General features: G+C 39.6%; 1 protein-coding gene across 1 annotated transcript; it reads left to right on the top strand.

Annotated features, from left to right (window-relative positions):
* Positions 1 to 46: 46 nt before the first annotated feature.
* On the top strand, positions 47 to 8095 carry LOC141197797 (uncharacterized). Its single transcript, XM_073662878.1, has 5 exons — positions 47 to 283; positions 366 to 489; positions 573 to 670; positions 869 to 959; positions 6174 to 8095. Exons 1-5 carry the CDS (start codon positions 47 to 49, stop codon positions 7349 to 7351), a joined length of 1728 nt encoding a protein of 575 aa, XP_073518979.1. The 3' UTR covers positions 7352 to 8095.
* Positions 8096 to 11665: the final 3570 nt, after the last annotated feature.

The following is an 11665-nucleotide window of genomic DNA, read 5'->3' as shown; positions in this document are numbered from 1 at the left end:
ACATCATTCTTATCTATGGGAATAACAGATGGACAGAACTGGATAGATGAGGCCTCTGGAAATGTCTGTAGTGAGATTTATTAATGAGTTTCTCCATTACCAGGATTACATAGTAGTGAAGAAGACCTCTAGTGAGCGCTGTCAGGACCCTGTGTCTGAGGGATGGAGAAGACCCCTGAGCCCAATCACGGGGCCTCCACCTTACACCCTGATACATGAGGACATCAATGACCAGAAGATCCTAGAACTCACCTACAAGATGATTGAGCTGCTGACTGGAGAGGTGACACTGCTGGGAATGCTGGGACATTATACAGTAATGCTATGAAGAGATCAGGGGATGACTGTATCATTGTATGTGTTAGGTTCCTATAAGGTGTCAGGATGTCGCTGTCCATTTCTCCATGGAGGAGTGGGAGTATTTAGAAGGACACAAAGATCTGTACAAGGACATCATGATGGAGGTTCCCCAGTGCCTCACATTGCCAGGTAATAGACAGGACTAAATACACATGGCCTATAATTATCTGTATGTAAAGGATGAATTCAGTCCCTGTATGTGTTTCCTCCAGATCTATCCAGTAAGAGAACAACACCAGAGAGATGTCCCCGTCCTCTTCTTCCACAGGACTGTAAACAAGAAGATCCCAGTGTTCCTCAGGATCATCAGGTAGATGAAGAGAAGGTGTCATGAGATCTCCCCTATGATGTATAGATGTCTGTGAAGGTCTTGTGCTCAATTTTGTTTTATCTACCAGTATTACATGTTTTATACTTGTGAAATGAGAATGGTGGAGATGGCAGGATTAAAGTTGATCATAGATGTGACTTCTTCATCTGTCTGTGACTTTTACATTATTTGTTTCAGGGTGAAGATCTGACCCATATTAATACTACAGAGACATATGTGAGGGGTGATGAGCGATGTAAAGAGGAGATTCCTACATATGACTACCCAGGTGAGTAGTGACCACTAAATGCAGAGAAGTCACAGATTCTTCTCAGTCACCGGCTGTGGCTGCTTTATTGGTAGTGCAGTCCGGTTGTATCACAATCGTGTGATCACCATTTTGCCACTAGACCACAACATTCTCCTCCATCCGAAAATGTTCAAATTACTTTGTGAATTGGGAAAGCCCTTTTCTAGAGAACTTACAACCTGGGATTAGGAGACGCTGTCCGTTACCTGCCCAGATATGTAAACTACAAAGTCAAATGACAGCGTACGTAGAATGTGCTGACAAGTTAGAAAATCACTTGAAGAAAAACATTATGATGGTCCTGTAAGAGAAAGCGGAGGGTAGTGATGCTGTTGGCTTCCTAGATCCCTGATATCTTATTGGATAAATCTACCTTCTCTCCCTTCTTTGCTGCTGAATGTGCTCATATGGTCCCTACAAGACCAGGTCCAGTCTTTCTGGCCAAACTTCACTTTTATTATCGACAACATTAAATGTGCAGTGAGGGACAAGTGTGAATTTCTGTACAATAACAACAGAGTTTCCCTTTATCTTGACTTTTCAAACCAATTAACGTCAAACAGGATCGTGATATACTACATAAAAACATTACACCTGTGCCATGATATATCTCTAAGCTGTGCTTGGCTGAAGGCTGTAATATACATATATTCACACCTGCAGAAGATGTGTTGGCATGGCTCGAGCCCTGGTTTCATGGATTCACTCCACATCATAAATTCCATTATGTTTTCAATCCTAAGGAATTCAGATTACTGCACAATCTCTCCTGAAATGGGGAGCTGTCACGAAAACACCAATTGGTCAGACCTTGCAGCTCTCTGACGCCCCCTTATCCTGCTGGTCAAACACGGTATTGACCGAGGATAAGCACGGGCGCAGCTGCTCTAATTTATGTCGACTATTGCGGCACGTGATGTGACAGGACGTGTATATATACCACCAGTTCCTTCCAGGAACGTACAGTGCTGGCCAAAAGTATTGGCACCCCTGCAATTCTGTCAGATAATAATCAGTTTCTTCCTGAAAATGATTGCAATCACAAATTCTTTGGTATTATTCTCTTCATTTAATTTGTCTTCAATGAAAAAAACACAAAAAGACTTGTCCTAAAGCCAAATTGGATATAATTCCACACCAAACCTAAAAAACGGGGTGGACAAAAGTATTGGCACCATTTGAAAAATCATGTGATGCTTCTCTAATTTGTGTAATTAACAGCACCTGTAACTTACCTGTGGCACCTAACAGGTGTTGGCAATAACTAAATCACACTTGCAGCCAGTTAACATGGATTAAAGTTGACTCAACCTCTGTCCTGTGTCCTTGTGTGTACCACATTGAGCATGGAGAAAAGAAAGAAGACCAAAGAACTGTCTGAGGACTTGAGAAACCAAATTGTGAGGAAGCATGAGCAATCTCAAGGCTACAAGTCCATCTCCAAAGACTTGAATGTTCCTGTGTCTTCCGTGCGCAGTGTCATCAAGAAGATTAAAGCCCATGGCACTGTGGCTAACCTCCCTAGATGTGGACGGAAAAGAAAAATTGACGAGAGATTTCAACGCAAGATTGTGCGGATGGTGGATAAAGAACCTCGACTAACATCCAAACAAGTTCAAGCTGCCCTGCAGTCCAAGGGTACAACAGTGTCAACCCGTACTATCCGTCGGCGTCTGAATGAAAATGGACTGTATGGTAGGATACCCAGGAAGACCCCACTTCTTACCCCGAGACATAAAAAAGCCAGGCTGGAGTTTGCCAAAACTTACCTGAGAAAGCCTAAAATGTTTTGGAAGAATGTTCTCTGATCAGATGAGACAAAAGTAGAGCTTTTTGGGAAAAAGCATCAACATAGAGTGTACAGGAAAAAAAAAGAGGCATTCAAAGAAAAGAACACGGTCCCTACAGTCAAACATGGCCGAGGTTCCCTGATGTTTTGGGGTTGCTTTGCTGCCTCTGGCACTGGACTGCTTGACCGTGTGCATGGCATTATGAAGTCTGAAGACTACCAACAAATTTTGCAGCATAATGTAGGGCCCAGTGTGAGAAAGCTGGGTCTCCCTCAGAGGTCATGGGTCTTCCAGCAGGACAATGACCCAAAACACACTTCCAAAAGCACTATAAAATGGTTTGAGAGAAAGCACAGGAGACTTCTAAGGTGGCCAGCAATGAGTTCAGACCTGAATTCCATAGAACACCTGTGGAGAGATCTCAAAATGGCAGTTTGGAGAAGGCACCCTTCAAATATCAGGGACCTGGAGCAGTTTGCCAAAGAAGAATGGTCTACAATTCCAGCAGAGCATTGTAAGAAACTCATTGATGGTTACCGGAAGCGGTTGTTCGCAGTTATTTTGGCTAAAGGTTGTGCAACCAAGTATTAGGCTGAGGGTGCCAATACTTTTGTCCGGCCCTTTTTTGGAGTTTTGTGTGAAATGATCAATGATTTGATTTTTGCTTCATTCTCTTTTGTGTTTTTTCCTTGCAAGCAAATTAAATGAAGAGAATAATACCAAAGAATTTGTGATTGCAATAATTTTCAGGAAGAAACTGAGTATTATCTGATAGAATTGCAGGGGTGCCAATACTTTTGGCCAGCACTGTATATATATCTCCGACCAGCCACCCTCAAACCACAATATCACATAAATACTGGTATACTGCCACCACCGATCGCTTAACAGGTGGATTGGGTACCCGTTAGGTAATGTGAATTAGCGGGTGAGGAACGTGTTTGCTCGACATAGGACAAGAAGAACGAAGCTGGTAAATAATGATGATTTACTCCCGAAAGTGGGCAGTGTTTACAAAAGATATACAAGATATTATAAAAGAGACAATGTACATATATGAATAAAAAGTTATTAAAATAAAAGGGATAAGTAATAGCAAAACCTGTGCCACGTGGTGATGGTCTCAGATTCTGTGGGGGGGGGGACGGCTCCCCGGAAATTAGATGTGATTCTTCCACGCAGCGTGGTGTGCATGCGTCTGACGTCCCGGGGCAAGAATGACTTAAAAAATGGCCGTTCTGGTTTTTAGTAAAGGGGCCAAAACATTAGGAGACACCCATGGTGCTTACCTCACACGGGGACTCGGCTTTGTGAACCCACCCAGCTGCAGAAGACCTAAAACTCCTTCAGATTTCATATCTTGGTGTGGGGGGGGTCCCACATCCAAGATGGAGACATCATGTTTGCCGTCACCACTATTCATGAAGATGGATATCAAATATGAAATCTCTATGATGCTCAGAAGCTCAGAACCCATTTCCCGGGCTTCCGGTGGTCTCCTCGTCACGAAAACCACACCATCACAATTGGAAAAAGATGACCATCTCAAAAATGTGGTCCCTGTGTTTCTGACAGTCATGTGCATTATTAAAATCGACATTAAACGTTTGTGCAGCTAAACAATAGGATTGGAGGGAAAAATCCAGGGTATACCAGTGCTTGCTCTGGGCTGAGGCTTTATGACGCTCATAAAAATTCCTGAGGTTTGGGGGAAAAGCAACAGTGAGTTCTATGTAAAACTCTTACAAATGGACAGGGTGTGGAGATTTGAGACAGCTCTCATTTTTTAAAACTATGACCAAAAATACATTTTGCCTGACAGGAGCACTAATACTTTCTCTACTCTTCTCATCAGGACTCATAGTAGCTCCAGTGGTCCACCATAAATGACTGCAATTCCGGTTTAGTGTTGTAGTTCTCCCCTGATACATATATTGTTGTTGGGGATGTAACATATCTTTTATTCTGTCTTTTTTTACAGGTTCATTTTGTATGATAGTTTGAGTGTGGTGGAATCGGCCTGACTCACTTATGTGACTCTGTAACTCCCTCGTTGTCTTTAAAAGAAGGTCTCCATTATGTCTTCCCAATGCCCGAGGTCTAAATTTAAGACACCTCAGCTCTGCACTATTATAAAAAGTTCTCTTTAAATGTCTAATATTTCTTCTTGAAACTCCTCTGACAGAAAATATTGGCCCTTATCATAGTTTAGATTACGAAGAGCCACCGAGCCCCATACTCCAATTACCACAGAAAGGTTTCACCACTAGTTACTCGTTTTTAACTGATGGAGACTATTGAGTTTGATCATTTCAGTAGATGTATTATTGTGTATAGTCACAGTTTTTGACTTCAGTAATCCTCTGATTTAACCTCTTCACGCAGCCAGTTTTGTGTTCCTAGTCAGGCTCCATTTTCAAATCTGATGTGTGTCACTTTATGTGGTGATAACTTTGGAATTCTTCACACAGGATAATAGGAAACAAATGGACCTTACAAATTATTTTCCAACTTCTCTTGAATCTGACAATACCCTATATACAGCTGTACACTAATGTCTGGGCACATGGCAGGTTAAGAAGGGAAGGAGCGACATTTAGCTATTGTATTGCAGATCTTGCTGGAATAGTTTTCAGACACAATGTATTGGGGGCACTGTTCATGGTCACCTGACGGCTCAAAAGATGGCCACCACGAACAGGCTTGGTGCTATATAATCCATTTTCCAGATCCCAGGGACTGCCTTGCTTATCCCCAGAGGAGATGGGACACACCATTTACAGAAGCCTTAATATAATAAAATGACAGAAAACCAGAGCAGTAGAAATCACCATAAAGTAGCTTAATTTTGAAAATTATAACCCTCAGTGAATTAATCTATAGGAGAAGTGAATATTTTGACTCCATAATCACTTTCCAGAAATTAGCACACAGTGGATGTTGGAGGGTGAAAATTACACATTTGCCATTTTATTACCCAACACATAGTGCCCAGATTGTGCTCTAGGAGACACACACCGTAAATTAAGTGGGTTCTTCTCACTATAGTAATGCCAAATACATGGTTGCTAAATATTGTTTAGGCACACTTCAAGGCTCAGAAGGAAGGGGGAGATTTGACTTTGGGAGACCGAATTTTGCTGCATTGGTTTATGGATGAGTAGAAGTTTTTATTGGTATCATTTTTGTCTACATAACATTTTTTGATGGCTTCTTATTCCATATTTTGGAGACAGAATGAACAAACAGTTGAACACTACGCTCTACTGGTTCATTCTATGAGGTTTTCACTGTCATTCTGTCAATAACTTGCCATTTCTACAGACATTTAAGTAGAAATGTTCAAAAATATAAATTCAAGGATATTTCATTCAAAATTATTAATTGTTTTTTTTCTTGGCAGATAACTGTACCTGGAGATCAGAGAGACAGGAGATTTTTAAATCGGATGATCTTGAGATCTTACAGGATACAATTGAAGTGAATGCCATTTCTCCAGATATACCATCATCCCTTCAAAGCAAAGATCTATCATCTAAGCCTATGGAACAGGTCCTGTCTTCTGATTCATTACCGACTATGAAGGAAAAAAATCAAAATAAAAAAATAAGCATTAAAAAACGAACTGCTCCTAAAGGAAAGAGGTCATTTTCACTTTCAGAAAATGGAAATAGTTTTACCCTCGAAAATTCTATTCTTAAACATCAAAAAATACACACAGCGGATAATAGATTGTTTTGTTCCAAATGTGGCCGAAGTTTTAACCAGAAATCAGTTTTTGTTGCGCACCAGCGAACTCACACAGCGGAGAAGCCTTTTTCATGTTCAGAATGTGGGAAATGTTTTAACCGGAAATCACTTCTTAATATCCACAAGAGAACTCACACGGGGGAGAAGCCTTTTTCATGTTCAGAATGTGGGAAATGTTTTAACTGGAAATCAGTTTTTGTTAGACACCAGAGAACTCACAGTAAGGAGAAGCCTTTTTCCTGTTCAGAATGTGGGAAATATTTCAACCAGAAATCACTTCTTAATATCCACAAGAGAACTCACACGGGGGAGAAGCCTTTTTCATGTTCAGAATGTGGCAAATGTTTTAACCAGAAATCAGATTTGATTAAGCACCAGAGAATCCACACAGGGGAGAAGCCTTTTTCATGTTCAGAATGTGGGAAATGTTTTAACCAGAAATCCACTTTGGTTAGTCACCAGAGAACTCACACAGGAGAGAAGCCTTTTTCCTGTTCAGAATGTGGCAAATGTTTTAACCAGAGATCAGCTTTGATTAAGCACCAGAGAACCCACACAGGGGAGAAGCCTTTTTCGTGTTCAGAATGTGGGAAATGTTTTAACCATAAATCAGCTTTGGTTAATCACCAGAGAACTCACACAGGGGAGAAGCCTTTTTCATGTTTAGAATGTGGGAAAGGTTTTAACCATAAATCAGCTTTGGTTAATCACCAGAGAACTCACACAGGGGAGAAGCCTTTTTCATGTTCTGAATGTGGGAAAGGTTTTAACCAGAAATCAGCTTTGGATAGACACATGAGAACTCACACAGGGGAGAAGCCTTTTTCCTAATCCTTTTTTTTTAATCCAATACATTTTTATAGATATTTTTTTATTAGGTTTTTTTTTTTACAAACCAAGAAACCAGTACATACAGTAATAAAATAACATACCATAGGATGACATACATGCATCTCTCCTATATATCTTTTCAGCTTGCCCATTACCGTCTGATAACTTGCAGTCACTATATCTTACAATTAACATTCCACATTCTTGAAATTTCTTATATAACCATAATATTGTAATAAACATTATAATCCTATACACTTATAGGTGTGCTATATTACTGTTAAATATGAATTATGGATATTCATTTTTTAATCTGAATTTTATATAGATCAGCCTCGAGCTAGGTTTTGCTGACAAGACATTCAGGCTATTCTTGTCTTTTTAGCTCAGTGTAAGTTAGTGCCATAAGCAGAACAACAGGTGCTGTGAGGGGGCAATATAACCCATACAGGGTGGGGGTCTCGGGGTCTCTTTTCCATTCTACATTACATGGCTCAGTCCTAGGATCTAAGAGCTGAAGAGACAGCTGACATGTAGGCCCTGACACACGTGCTGGACACAGACAGACGCAACCTACCATTCAGGATCCCAGGAAAAGATGGGTGAATCTCAACTAGTAGGCTAATTATGGACAAATGGAAAATCACTTTGTAACTATTTCACCTATTTTATGTAACTGCTGGAATTATTATTTTTAATGGACAACCCAAAAATAAAAAATATATTCTTTGAACAATCGCATCTGATAAACAGTCCTATCTATATATAAATATACGAAAATAAGTATATTTAACATTTTGGCAAGCCCCCATTCCTGATTTTTTTGTGCTTTCAAGTGGCTTCTTTCTCCTTGAACAAGGTGGGGGAGAGGAGGAAAGCTTTTGCTGAACACCTGTTGTCCAAGTGTCAGGAAATCCACTAACTTTGTCACAAGAATCAGAAAGAACCTACAGAAGATTGAGGACTGATATATTCTCCAGATGGATTGACAGGCACAAGAAGTACTACAAGGATCAGAAGTACGCTGATGACCAAAGCCCAGCCTAAAGGAGAAGCTGAGAAATCTGAAGTTAAGGAAAAATATGGATATTATTTCTTCTTTTCTAAGCAAAGTAAACTAAAATTTAAGGCTACTGACGAGACTGACTTAGACGTTTTTGTGGCTTAGCTTATGCGCAGAATGTGAAATGAAGAATTTAAAATTAGATTCTAAGCTGGTGTCCTTTTATAGAGACAAAGAAGTTGAAAAATATTTTACAATTGGTTGACGTATTTCACAAACTTGTGTCAGAAAAGTCTAAGCATGACTGTGTAATAGTGTAAAGGATACTAATGATGTTACTGATTCTGACTGTAATGTGGAAATTGAACAGGATAACAGCTACTGAAGGTGACCTTGTGTCTATTGACAAAGAGACTGACTTGGGAACGGATGAACGAGAAACTGACATAATAAGTGATGTAGGAGACATGATTGACTTAAGTAATGTAGGAGGAGCTTATGTACAAAGACCATTAAAATTAGAAGAAAACTTAAAAGCTACACAGCCCAACTCCAAATTAAAGTTTGGAAAAATGTATTAAAATGATAAAAAATCATGCCAAAAATCCATGTCTGTAGAAATTCCGAGATATTTGAGAGCTTTGGTGATAAGTTTAATTTAACTATTGAGGAGAGGAGTCAATTATTTAAAATGTGGATTCCTGTGACATTTTCCAGACGTCTGGTGTTAATGTCCTGTGAACATGACTCTCCTAATCAATGGATAAATGATTCGGACTGATTAAAATATTTGATTTACTGTTCAACCAAGAGTTTCCCAGACATAGATGATCTTCAAAAATTAAGGATTGGTAGGAAAGAATGTACGTTTACATTCATGTCCATATTTGAATGGTTGTACAAAACTCATCAAAAATGGAAAATGACAACAAATGCTAACAAATTTTGTACAAAAATTCAAATTCTTAAATCCAGCATCTCGAGTTATTGCGTCACAATAAGAATCTTTATTTAACCCTGCTGTTCTGTTCGGTCAAAAATGACCGAATTTGAAATTTGATATTTTTTAAAATATTCATTATGCGGTTCTGAAACTTGTGGTTAATTGACGTTTCCTCATTTGAGGGGTTCTTACTGTGGGTAGTAGGTGTTTTTTTTTTTTTTTACTTTTTGCTCCAGGTTTTTTTTTACACTTGTACTGTTTGGTCAAAAATGACCGATAGCCTTTTATACTAATCTTCAGCCATTTTTTGAGTAACATAAAGGAGTTATAATCTCATTTTGGACTATATGTATATTGCATCTACTACTGTTTATCGACTTATCTAGGTCCTTTTGGTCCATGCTGATTTACACGTACATACATTTTCAAATTACGATACAGCAGATGGATTCGCTTCCAGTATAGTTATGTGCAAAATTTTTTCTGTATCTTATTTATGGGTAGAGATTCTACCAACATTTTATAATCCTGGTGAAAATGTGACTGTAGATGAACAACTGGTGTCATACAGAGGTAGGTGCCTATTCAGACAGTATATTCCAAGTAAGCCTACAAAGTATGGCATCAAAATATGGACTCTGTGCGACAGCAAAAGTTCATAAGCTGTAAACGCTTAGGTATACATAGGAGAAAACACTGGCGAAAGAGCTGAAAAAAATCAAGGTATGCGAGCAGTTTTGGATTTGACACACGGACTCAAAGGACAAAATGTTATATTTTTTCACATCATACCAACTGGGGGAGATGTTGCTGAACAGAAAAATGACCATGCTGGGTACTGTTAGAAAAAATAAGCCAGAACTGCCACAAGGTATCCTCAGTAAGAGAGACGTTTATAGTTCTATGTGTTATTTTACTAAGGATACAACAGTAGATTCTTATGTTCCCAAAAAACACAAACGGATCATTCTGATGAGCACAATGCACCATGATAGTGCAATCAGTAATCGAGAGGACAGAAAGCTGGACATGATTTTACATTACAATGCCACAAAAGGGGAAGTTGATACTCTAGATCAGGGGTCTCAAACACACGGCCCGAGGGCCCGCAAGCACTGGAGCCCCAGTAATGATTGCAGCCTAGTCCTGAGGGCAGCCGAAGTCAGTGAATCTTTTCAGTTGAATGTTCTACAAGTTAGGGACCAGCATTGGCCACTACTACAAGATGGGTTACCAGGATAGAGGACATTACTACAATATGGGGACCAGGATGGGGGGCATTACTACAAGATGGGGACCAGGATGGGCACATTACTACAAGATGGGGACCAGGATGGAGAACATTTCTACAAGATGGGGACCAGGATGGAGAACATTATTACAGGTTTGGGACATTACTACAAGATGGGGATCAGGATGGGGAACATTACTACAAGATGGGGATCAGGATGGGGGACATTACTACAAGATGGGGACCAGGATGGGCACATTACTACAAGATGGGGATCAGGATGGGGGACATTACTACAAGATGGGGACCAGAATGGGCACATTACTACAAGATGGGGACCAGAATGGGCACATTACTACAAGATGGGGACCAGTGGGGCACATTACTACAAGATGGGGACAAGGATGAGCACATTACTACAAGATGGGGACCAGGATGGGCACATTACTACAAGATAGGGCCCTGATGGGCACATTACTACAAGATGGGGACCAGGATGGAGAACATTACTACAAGATGGGAACCAGGATGGAGAAGATTACTACAAGATGAGGACCAGGATGGAGAACATTACTACAAGATGGGGACATTACTATAAGAAGTTGATCAGAATTACTATATGGTGCTAATTGTAAGATGAAAAAAATCACTGTATGTCACCAATTAGGGGACACAAAAAGGAAATAAAAATTGTAAAAAAAATGCAAAACTGTACCATAGCCCATAAAATGAATGCCATTGAAAAGAATAAAATAAAAAAGCCAAAAATGTTCAAAAAATGATCCAAAATGTGTATAGAAAAAAACAATATGGTATCATTAAAAATTTCATATCATCCTGCAAAGAATGCTGCCCTTCAAATTCGCATTCTTTCTATGTACGGCCCATATACTTAGCTGAGTTTGAGACCCTTGCTCTAGATCAACTTATAGGCACTTACACCTGTAAACACAAAACAAATCGGTGGCCAATAGTTGTCTTTTACAACATTCTTGATGTGTCGGCATACAATGCATTCGTGTTATGGCGTGAAATACACCCAAATTGGAACAAAAATAAACTATATAAAAGAAGAATTTTTATAGAGGTGTTGGGAAAATCACTGGTTAGCCCATATATCGAAGAAAGAAAAAGTAA

The sequence above is a fragment of the Phyllobates terribilis genome, unplaced genomic scaffold, assembly GCF_046119375.1.
Source record: "Phyllobates terribilis strain yellow unplaced genomic scaffold, ASM4611937v1 Scaffold_88__1_contigs__length_6355796, whole genome shotgun sequence".
Classification (NCBI taxonomy): domain Eukaryota; kingdom Metazoa; phylum Chordata; class Amphibia; order Anura; family Dendrobatidae; genus Phyllobates; species Phyllobates terribilis.
Note: the sequence above shows the minus strand (reverse complement) of the source record. Positions and strands in the feature narration are given on the sequence as shown.

Excerpts from the sequence above, each read along its gene's own strand:
- LOC141197797 (XM_073662878.1), top strand. The coding sequence starts at position 47 with ATGAGGCCTCTGGAAATGTCTGTAGTGAGATTTATTAATGAGTTTCTC. Across the intron at positions 284-365 it reads TTGAGCTGCTGACTGGAGAG|GTTCCTATAAGGTGTCAGGA; the intron begins GTGACACTGCTG and ends TGTATGTGTTAG. Across the intron at positions 960-6,173 it reads TCCTACATATGACTACCCAG|ATAACTGTACCTGGAGATCA; the intron begins GTGAGTAGTGAC and ends TTTTCTTGGCAG.